Source organism: Myodes glareolus, chromosome 3 (assembly GCF_982192425.1).
Source record: "Myodes glareolus chromosome 3, mMyoGla1.1, whole genome shotgun sequence".
NCBI lineage: Eukaryota > Metazoa > Chordata > Mammalia > Rodentia > Cricetidae > Myodes > Myodes glareolus.
The window spans coordinates 27,099,645-27,110,586 of record NC_142028.1 but is presented as its reverse complement, the minus strand read 5'-3'; the positions used below and the strand labels follow the sequence as shown (position 1 = coordinate 27,110,586).

The 10,942-nt window shown below is 52.5% G+C and overlaps 1 protein-coding gene across 3 annotated transcripts; it reads right to left on the bottom strand.

The window, feature by feature from the left end:
- Positions 1–850: 850 nt before the first annotated feature.
- On the bottom strand, positions 851–7,426 carry Ltbr (lymphotoxin beta receptor). Of its 3 annotated transcripts, none has more exons than XM_048444116.3 (10): positions 7,059–7,419; positions 6,870–6,966; positions 6,498–6,623; positions 6,250–6,402; positions 5,805–5,901; positions 5,556–5,635; positions 3,357–3,464; positions 3,077–3,102; positions 2,130–2,346; positions 851–1,744 (listed from the first exon to the last, which is right to left on the bottom strand). In XM_048444116.3, the coding sequence occupies exons 1-10, from the start codon at positions 7,179–7,181 to the stop codon at positions 1,503–1,505; spliced, it is 1,269 nt and encodes a 422-aa protein (XP_048300073.1). In that variant the 5' UTR covers positions 7,182–7,419; the 3' UTR covers positions 851–1,502. The 3 variants fall into 3 exon arrangements, with proteins under 3 accessions (XP_048300073.1, XP_048300074.1, XP_085543276.1); XM_048444117.3 differs by having other exon boundaries at positions 7,089–7,415; XM_085687150.2 differs by lacking the exon at positions 3,357–3,464 and having other exon boundaries at positions 7,059–7,426.
- Between the last annotated feature and the right edge of the window lie 3,516 nt (positions 7,427–10,942).

Genomic DNA, 10,942 nt, shown 5'->3' with positions numbered 1-10,942 from the left:
GACGATGTAGCCAAGCGTTACTTACTTTGTGCAGAAGAAAGTTGGATCCAGTTTTCATAGTCAACCTTAAATAACCCATCCACTCAGACTCCTGGGATATGTGTTTTCTTGCCATACCGTCTTGATGAAGGCCAGCTACTGAGCTCCTAAGAGTTGCCTTTTATGGAAGGAACAGTCAGCTCTGAGCAATCCGTCAGGCTCTGGGTCACCTCTGCTGGGCAGTATGGTGAATGCATGCATGAGCAGCAAGCATTTACCAATGAAGGGGCAGAGACATTACAGTTTTTTATTATTAAATTTTAATAAAGATAACACACACACTGACTGCTCCCTCTGAGCTAAAAGGATTCAGCTAGCCCAGATTTCTATTCTCCAATAGAGCTGAATTTGGCCTCCCTCATGATGGATATCCAGCACCCATTAATTCTTTCAGCCAACCCTAATTTCCACTGTTCACGGAGGGATGTTTGGGTGTGTGCTGAGACTTGATGCCTGTCAAAGACAAGACCACGAAAGACATTTATGCAGGGCTACTTGGGCACAAACCCCCTTGCCATTTGCAGTTGACTTGAACAAATGACTTCCTCTGAGTCTGTTTTCTCCTTTGTCAAGGGAGTGCGTGCCTCATGGGTTTTTGAGAGGACCGAGTCGGTCCATGTTGTAGGTGTGTTGAATGCCTTCAATATTTCCCTGTAAATACTCAGACACTGTTGCTTAATTCGGACACTATCTGAACCAATCCTAGGGACCCCTTCCGGGAGCACCTTTGAAGGACTATATTTTTGTGTCTTCAACTTTGCCTTTGATTTTGTCCTAATGGTCTAGTATTTCTCTATAAAACCCAAGAAAATAAAGGATCTCAATCTTGACTTTATTTGCAGGTGGTTACAATTTATAAATACACTTGTCGTTTTCCTCCTGTTCTCCTGGATACCTGATAACGATACCCAAACCCCGACTCTCACTGGCTCACCATCCTCTCCCCCAGGAGCAAGGGAGGGATGCTCCTCCACGTGGCCATCTTCACTCAGGGTCTGTCTTGGTCCACATGGTATGAGCCCTCAAGGTCTGTGAAAGTTGAGGATGAACACCACGAAGCCTCGCAAGGTCCGGTGATGTCCTAGGCAGTGACCCTGTGACCGGCTCCCTCCTTTGCCATGTTTAAGGTGCAGGGAGGCATGGTGGGCAGCATCTATGGTTACAAGGCTTGCCTGTGTCTACGGCTGAATGTGTGCAGCCTCTGGGACTGGTGGGTCCGCCACAAAGTCTCGGGCTAGCTCAGACAGTAGTCAGAGTCCTGGGCTTCTGAACCAGTGTCCGGTTCTGCTCTGAAGAGGTGTCTGAGGCTTAGTCTCTTAGGCTTCTGCTTCTCAGAGTCTCCCCAGACCCTGTGAGTTCTGGTGGGTAGAGCAGCCTCCGGGAGAAGGTGCTGGACTCTCTGTCCTCCTTGCCTTTCTCAGATACCATCAGGCATTGGGCGGCTCGTAGGCTCCTCGGCCCTGTCAGAGGGCATGGCACCCTAGTGTCTCTGTCTCAGCCAGATGCCAAGCTTTGCCATCCTCCTGGTAAGGCGTGGAGAGCACAGAAGGATCGGGGCCTCCCTCCTCAGGAGTGGGGTACGGAGGGTCATGGGGAACGGGGGGATCTCCAGGACCCCGTGTCCCCCCCAGCACCGGCCCATTGTATATATAGATGTTGCCAGTGACGGTCACGGAGCCTCCAGTCACATGGATGCCATTTGCACCTGTGGGAGAGAAGGCGAAATGAGAAGGGGCACTTCTGGAATTCTTCTCCTTCCTCCCAACTCCACCTCTCATTTGCTCTTCCTTCCTCTGAGTCAGGGTCTCACAGAGCCCAGGCTGGCCTAAAATTGCTGTGTAGCGGAGGATGGCTCTGATATCCTGGTCCTCCTGTTTCCAGTGCTCGGGATGCAGGTGTGCCCACAGCCCAGCTTCTCTATAGCTCTCTGAGGTGCTGAACACACTCCTCTGTTTCTCTCAGACTCTTCCCTTCTGTTTTGCCTCTGGATCTTTTTATTTCATCTGGACCTTATTCTTTCTCCCTGCCAACCACCCCCATCTCTCCCTTCCTCCTCACACTCCTTTCTCCCCATGGCCTGTCCAGCTTACCGTGGGCTACCTGGCTGTGTTCCCCAGGCTCAGTCTCCAGCTCCCTAGCCTGGGCCAGGGGACTCTGCTGTTGAAGCACCACCTCCTCTAAGGCTGGGGTCACTGGGGGTCCAGCAGGGGCTGGGGACAAGTCTCCAGACGTGGGTAGAAGTGGCTCGGCCAGGTCAGGGAAATCTGGGTTGGCTCTTGGAGGGGGGCAGGGGGGAGATTCTTCTCCCTGTAGAAGAGAAAGAGAGAGAAGCAGCCGACATCAGAGGCCAGACTTCACTGTAACTTAGTTCCCTTTTCTTTGTTTTCTGGCAATGCATTCATAGTGTCTGCGCCTCACCATGCCTCAGGCCCTTTGCACTTGATGCTTCTCCAGTTTCTAGAGCACTTTCCTCAAGAGTCCCCTTGTTAGCGTCCTCACTTCTTCAAATCCCTGCTTAAGTCACCAGTGCATCAGAGAGGCCTTCCCTGCCCACCTGCCACTCACTGGCCAGCTCGCTTTTATTACGGTTGCCACCTGATATACAATTATTCTTTATATATCATTATTATTGCTGTTATGGTTTTGTTGTGTTTGAGACAGGCTCTTATTCTAGCTCAGGCTGCCTTGGATTTCACTATAGAGTCCCAGGCTGGCCACAAACTCATGGTGAGCCTTCTGTCTCAGCCTCCCAAGTGCTGCGATGGTACGATGGTGCCACCCCTCCGTGACACTGGCAACAGAGCCCAGGTCCTTGTACATGCTAGCTAAGGGCCCTAACATCCCAGCCTTTGAATTTTATTCTTTCTACTCATTTGCAAACTCCAGGGTGGGAGGCTCTTCCTCAGACTGTATGCTGGTGCCAGGCATGGCGGCTGGAACATGGCCGCTCAGCAAGCAATCAGTGGAGGAGGCCAAAGTCCACCTTTCCTGACCTCGCCGCCCCGCCCCTCCTTGCTGACTTCTTCCACTCCTTTACCTCTGGATGCCGCTTGAGCAGAGTACCTGAAATGAAAACCAGAACGGGTTGAGAGGCCTGCAGTTCCTAACCTTCAACCTCTGTCCCCACCACTGTGTGCTGCCAACCCTAGGGTCCTAGCAGAAGTCAGGACAGCTACCCTCGTCCCTAGCCTCGGCATGAGAGGCTAGAGAGGGTATCCAACGCCCTGAGAGCCTTGTGCACCAGAGTTTGTCCTTGAATATCCCTCCCCTTCACTGCCACCTCCACGTGGGGACAGGAAGCACTGTCTCCTTCCTACCCAGCTTTCTGCAGAGAGAGGGGTGCCTCATCCAGGTGCAGGCCAGGGTAGTGCTGAAGAGCAGAAGACAGACCAGTGGCAGCAGAACGGCCAGCAGCAGCATTGTTCCTGCCAGGAAGGCAGACAAGAGTGAGGACACCAGAGAACAGGGTGGGGGAGTGGGGGTAGGGGGCGGTAGGGGGGATAGGTGTGGGGGGTGCTTCTCCCAGACACCAGGCAGCCTTTCTCCTCTTTGGAGCCATTTACCTTGGGCTGTGACAAGGGGCTGAGGGTGACTTTGCGAAGGGTCTCTTGACCACATGAGGGACTGCCCTGAGTGGTGATGTCTAGAACGCTTGCAGTCAGTACATGAAGGATGCTTTGGCAGCTGGTTTTCAAGGCCGGAAATACATGAAAGGCAGCGGGGAGGGGAGGTGGTGTTTGGGTCGAAGAGGAGAGCCCGGTTCTGTAACCGGAACTGAGATTGCCCCTGTTATGTCTGTGAGAACTTTACTTCTGAGCCTGGCCTATGGCTCTCAGGGAGAGTAAGCGTTCCAAGCTGCTCACTCCCTTGCTCGTGGCGGGGCTCAGGAAGGAAAGAGGCAGAGAGAGAGGACTTTGTTGTCCCAGGCTTGCCCACACTGATTCACCCACAGCTGTGGCTGAAGGGCATGAAGAATGCAAGTCATGGAGAGAAACTGAACCAGGAGTCTGCACACCTAGGTGCCTGTCTTTTAGGCCGGTTCCCCTGTTTGAGCATCGGTTTGTCAGATGTAAAATAAGCAGTTAGCAGATCCACTGGCTAAAACCCTAGCTCTGAAATGCCAGTGACACTGATGTCTGATGCCTCCTTGACATCTGATGCAGAGTTGAAAATTTCTGAGAGATCACGGGAAAGTATTTACGATCGTTGTTAACTGAAAGGCTAGGATATGGGGGGGGGGGATAACTCAGCCATTCGCATCTACTCAGCGTGTGCCAACTCCCCCCTCAAAAAAGTCATGTGATAAACACTTTTATTACTCCACTCTTAGTAAAGAAAAAAAAATGATATGACTAGAAATGCATAGGAAGGCCTGGGATGAGCCAGATGGAGACGTAAGAGGAGAAGGGCTCTAAATTCAATGGTGAATTTGAGTTAATTTTCACCCTCTCTCCCTGCTCCCTCTCAGAGACAAGGTCTCATCCGGCCCAACCTCAAAGTCCCGCCTCCACCCCCCAATGCAGGGGTGACAGGCATGTGCCACCACCCCTGGGACACAGTCTTAGAAAGTTTTACAGCACGTGTACCTTATACATGGGCCCCATGTGAGAAAGACTCAGATACAGATGCGAATCACAAGATTCACACCCCACCCTCACCCCCCCAGGTGATCTCAGGCAAATCATTTAATGCCTCAGTTTCCTCTTCCCATCGGTGAGGGTGAACAACTCCACTTCAGAGAATCGTTGAGCAGAGTAAGTGGGATCACTGAGGGGCTCGGGGTAGCTCTCAATACCTGGAAGCTATAACCACAAATATCTGCCTACTCGGAAATGTTACTCCATTCTGTCAATTAGCAATGATTACAGTCATCAGAACAACCAACCCTCAGTCAACCACCAGGCTGGGAGACCCGTGAGCTTCCTAGAAGATGGAAACCAAGAAAAACCTAGAAAGAGTCAGACGGAGGAGCATGACTCCCGCAGACGTGTGTAATGGAACGATGAGGTATTCGATTAGGAAAGGAATTCTGCGAGGAGGCCTAGGATGGAAGGGACTTGAGGACAATGACAGAGTCAGTTGGAATTACATCGCAGCACAGGAGTGTTTCCAAGCATAACAGATGTAATTTTTATAGTGTGTAAGAAGATAGTCTACGGATGTTCTATTCCCACCCCCAAGACAGTCTCACTTGGGAGCCCAGGCTGGCCCCAAACTCTTGATTCTCCTGCCTCGGTCCTCTAAGTGCTGGGGATGAAATGGGTACGCCACCAGGCCTAGCTCTCCAAGTGTTTGTTTCTTCTTTAGGTGGTACTTAGGTTCAAACCCAGGGCCTCACGCATCCCAGGCAAGCACTCTGCCACTATGCCAGCCCCTTCCAATCGCTTTAGAAGGAATGTTTCTTTCTCGGCCTAATCCTGGGAGGAAAGATGCACATTTCCCGGTTTTTTCTGGATGAGGAAGGCCGAGGTGTTTTTCCCAGATCCCACCTTTTGGACCTCAGCCCCGCCTCTCACCTGGCTCTGATCGTTTTCTACAGAGGGTGTCAGAGCTGGCGCTGCCTGGAGCCGCCTCCACCAGGCCCTGGGTCTCACATCTGTGGAGGAAACAGGACTGTGAGCGCTTCCTGTTCTCCTTGGTACCTGGTGCTCTAGGAACACATGGTGTGGGAATGGCCAGGCGAGCATATGAAGCCAAGGATGACGGGGATGACAATAGGAGGGCTTCCTGGAGTTGGGGGGAGGTCTGGGAAGGGGCACTCTCACCTGGTATGGGGTTGGCAGCGAGCTGTAGGGGAAGAACTGTTCTGGAAATATCCTGGCTTGCAGGGGACACAGGTGATGTCAGTAGCCATAGCTTCATCTGGCAAAAGAAAGGCGGGCCAGTCAGGATGAGTGGACAAGCGTGAGCCCAGCTGTGGGCTTCCTTGATGCCTCCCTCCTTCATGCCAAGCCTTCATGCCAATATAGCTGTTACCTTCCCAGCTTGGCTTTAGCCTGCCGGTTTCCCCAGGCTTCCCCAGTGCCGACAGGAGCCACCTTCTAAGTCCCTTACACCTATCCCAATTCATGGCTTGGCAGACTCCCCTCCCCCCTGCCTGTGAGGCTTTTGCAAGGAACGATAGGTATTTTCTGTCCAAGAGGACTCCAGTGGGGAGTCCCCAAAGGCTACCCAGCCTCCTTTCACTGGCTGCCTTCAGTGACCTCTGACCTGTAACCTCGGCTTCCGTGCCAGGCTGGCACACTACAGGTTGCTCGCAGTGCACGCACTCTTTGTCCAGATACACACAGGTCATCCCTGGCTTACAGCGGCACTCAGGTTTCCGATCACTGGCGCAAGGGGCAACCTCCTCGAAGCCCAGCACTGGAAGGGAGAGGAGAGGGAGAGTCAGAGAGAGGCTGAGTCAGAGAGGGGCTGGGTCCCAGCAGTACCCATCATCCAGGTGGATCCCCACTCACCAGGGTCACAGGAGCGGCAGAGCTGGCAGATGGAGAGATGGTTCCAGTATTCATTGTAGGAATTATGGGGGCAAGTCTCGCAAGCTGTGTCTTGGCTGTGGCTGCATACAGCAGAGACAAACTTGCCTGTGAGGGAAGAGGGGTATCAGGAGACAGGAGTCTACATCTCCTCCGCTTGCTGCATGCCACAGAGCCTCCTCTCCTTAGCCTCTTTGTCCCCTTCATGGCTATGCTGCCACCTCTTCAAATCTCAGTGGCTGTGTGACAATGGCTAATGCTTCCCCCGTCTCTCTCTCCTATCTAGTTTTATCAGTGTTGGTGTCATTCTGACCCACCTCTACCACCCGGGCTTCCTGGGGCCACTGTTCTCACCTGGGGGACAGCGGGAGCAGCAGACTTGATGCTTGGGCTCGTAGTATTCCTTGTCCTGGTCCCAGCAAGTTTGGTTTTCTATGCGATATGGGGGCACCTTCCAGGGGGAGGCGGAGACAGAGAACAAGGCAGGGTCAGCTCTGTGGGCAGAAGGGCTGGAGAGAAGTTTGCCCAGGCCCTCTTTCTCACCTGGCCCATCCCACCTAGCCCCTCCCTCACCAGCTGGGGCTGAGCTGCCATCAGGATCCCGCAGAGTCCCAGCAGAAGTGGCCCCCAGACCAGGCCGCAGGGAGAGGCCCCAGGCAGGCGCATGGCGGCCTTTCGGGTCGGCTGACCAGACCGGGTGGAGGCCTGGGAGGAAGGTGGGAAGCCCGGACGTCCTGAGCAGCGTTGGCCACGACTTCCCAAGCCTGGCGGCTGGGCCGACGTGCCCCCGGGGGCCGGGAGCGGCCGGGCCTGGCCTCCAGGGCTCCAGCGCCGGGCTCAGGAAGTGGGAGTGGAGAGAGTCGGCCGGGGGCGGAGGCAGGGAGCTCTGGGAGCAGAGACCGGCCTGTCGCAATCGCGACCGGGGAAGAGGAACAGGCTTGGCCGCCTCGACGCAGGGCGGGAGGGGGTGGCCGGGAAAGCACGTGAGAGCTGCAGGCCCGGAACCCGGGCCTCCACCTTTCTTCTCAAGCCTGGCCCTCAGAGGGGCTGCAGATCAGGATCATCAGCTGGCGGAAAAGGGGCGACAGAGTCGGTAGCAAGCCGCCATCTGTTAAGCTGACCTCCAACAGCCCCGGGCAGAGCTGACCTGGGAACGCATGGATGTTGAGGCAGACCAGTGAGCAGCTGGGTGCCAGATTTGCAAAGCGGATGCACCAGGGATTGACAGTGCACTCGGTTGAGACACCCAGAGGTGGCTAGCAGATGCAGCGCCTGGCCCGTCACCCCACTTGGCAGAAACTGAGGGCCTGCCCAACTCTGTGAATTTTAGAGAAAAACTACCTCAGTAAGAAGCCACTGGGCCTCCACCCTGCTGGCCCACCCACATCACACACTATTGGGCACACCACAGGACATTGGAGAGAGCGCAGCTGGCCCTGGACCTGTCCTTCTGTCCTCTGGGGAGCTCTCTCAAGGGGAGAGTGGGGGAAGATGTGAAAACCTAGGTCCTGGTGAGTTGGGGACCTCTGGGCTGGGGCTGGGTAGCCCAGTTCCAGCTTGCATGCCCATAAGCCCATACCTGAGAGGCCAGCCTTCCCTCTGGAGAAGCCCTGCTCAGGGTGCCAGGCAGGGGAGTGCAGTTCCAAGGTTGTGGCCTTTTCTTCCCACCCTTATTAGCCTGGAGCTGCTTGCAGTTTTGTGACACCCCCTCTTTCCCCCTTCCACTGGCTGACACCACCACAAGCCACACCCAACACACTCTCCAAATTCCAGTCCAGGCTTCCAGAAAGCCGCTACAGAGCCCTCAAGGAAGACTAATGTCTGTCTGCTCCCTATGAGGCTATGGACTGGCCTATCGCCTGGTTAGGATGTTAAGTCTGGACTCACAGAGTTTAGCATGATCTGGCTTATGCCACACGCCAGGTCCACACTCATGGAACAAATGAGGGCAGGTTCACACGAGGCTGCTCTGGCAGAACCTACCTGCAGTCCAGGCCTGAATTTCAGATCCCAGCTCAAGTCAGCATCCATCCTGACTTCCTTGGGACTCAGGGGAGTCTCCTTTGGGACGAGGGGAGGTCTTCACCTGAGAACTGGCCGTCTTCTTGGTGGATCAGGTATCCAGACAGGCTTTGGGACACGTGAATCGGGTATAGGAGTGATTTGTAGAGACCTGCCTGGGATTTATGTCACCCTGTCTCCTCACAGAATGTAGGCCCAGTAGCTACATTCTGCTGGCAGCTGTCATTAGCAAGTAGTCCAAGACCAAGGCCACCAGGCGAGAGGGAAGAGATACCTGAATAGCGGACCAGCTCTGGCTTTTCTTCCTTCTAGGCCCAGGGCGTTGGGGCAGGGACTAGACTCACTCTGTAACATAAAGGAAGAGGTGTGTAGCAGTCTTAGGTAATTGCCACTCTTCTTTTTATGCTTTATTAGGAAAACTTCCCATGTACTGTCCAAAGAGAGAGCAAATAGTATTGGGGCTCACCTTATGGTCATTACCTAGCTTTAACTCATGGCTGGTCTTTCTCCTTCACATAGTGTGTGCGTCTTAAAGCTCAGTCTTCACATACAGATGAGTGGATTCTCACCTGAATTTTTTTTCACTTATTTATTTGTATGTGTATATGGCAAGTGTAACACAATTCTAATTGGTCTTAATAATAAAAGCCCGGAGTTAGATATTAGGGGGGGAAAGTTGAGAGATCAGAGACGCAGTGCAGCCAGCCACTAGACAGACCTTTTACCTCTACCAAATCCTGAGACCAAAAGGGCAATGCTGTCCTCAGACTGCCTCCCCAGACTGCTGCCTCAGACTGCAATGAACTCCTCCTGTCTTTTCCTGTGGGATCCCAAGTGCTGGGACCACTTTCTGTGAGCTGTTTCTCTTAAAGACTGGATCAAATTCGTGGAGCCCAGGGTGGCCTAGAACAAACAGATCCATCTGCATCTATCTCCCAAGTCCTGGGATTAAAGGTGTATATCACCACTGCTGGCCTCTAGTGGTTTAGCTCTGCACTCTGATCTCCAGGGAAAGCTTTATTTGCTAAAACACAAACAAATTATCACTACCAGTAAATGTGGGAATATGGACACTTTCCCAATCAGAACTCAGAAAGGTGGGGAGATGCAACCAGACCTGGCAGCCTACAGGGACTGCAGACAGACAACTCTTAATACAAATGGTTACTACACTGCCCCTCCGACCTTCTTCAGGAGGGCAGAGACTTCGGGGAGAGAAACTTACAATTCTGAGCAAGCACAGCGTCATCTTTGTTCTTTCCTCTTCTCTGTGTTTCCTACCTCCTGGAAACTTTGATTGATGTCCACTGGACACACCAGATGGGGAGACTCTCAGAAGGCGTGAAGGGCTCTTTTCCCAGGTCTCCTTCACGGAGGCTTACTGAACTACCCTTCTCCCCGCGGCCCATGAGTAATCCCCAAGAATTGGAGTGTGGGTCCCTCTAAATACCCGTCTTCTTCCTCACATTTCTCTTAGCCAGTTGATGCCTTTAGCCAGCCCAATTGGGCTGGGAGACAGAAGTGAACGTTAACACATGAGAAGTGGGCTTTCCCAGTGTTTGAAATGTCACTGGGAACAAAGCCTTACCTAGTTATTCTCAGTCTTGGTAACTTTGCTCCCCAGAAGACATTTGGCAATATCTTAAGGCGTTCTAGGTTGCAACTGCTTGGAATTCTTACTGTCACCTAGTGCAGAGAGGCCAGTGATATTACTGTGACCTGCAGTGCAAGACAGGCCCAGACAACAAGGAATTGCATGGCTAGGAAGGCCAGCAGTGCTGAAGTTGTTAAGCCCTGCACTGACCAAAGGGATAAGTCTCTAGTGAGGAACTCCTAAGCATCTTTCCAGGTCACTAAACTGAGGACGGCAGAGAGAAATCTTCTGGACCATCACATTAGGGTTCTACACATAAAGGAACAAAAAAAGGATGCTGTTTGCCTTAGTAGACAGCCTTGTAGTTAGCACTAAATCTAAAAGTAAAGGGGTTCATTTAAGTGGGTGACTTGTTTTGATACTAGAAAGCATAAAAGCTGAAAAGGGAAAAGTGGAGGAAATTTCAATAAATTAACATACCACAAATCAAAAAAATCTACCTCAAGACCCAGCACTACTGCTGTTGGGTATACACCCAAAAGCCACTCAATCGCACCACAAGGATATGTGCTCAACCATGTTTATAGCAGCATTATTTGTCATAGCCAGAACCTGGAAACAACCTATATGTCTCTCAGTCGAAGAATAGATAAAGAAAATGTGGTATATTTACACAAAGGAGTACTACACCGAGGTAAAAAAAAAAAATAATGACATCTTGAAATTTTCAGGCAAATGGATGGATCTAGAAAAAAACATATTGAAGTTGGGCGGTGGTGGCGCACGCCTTTAATTCCAGCACTCGGGAGGC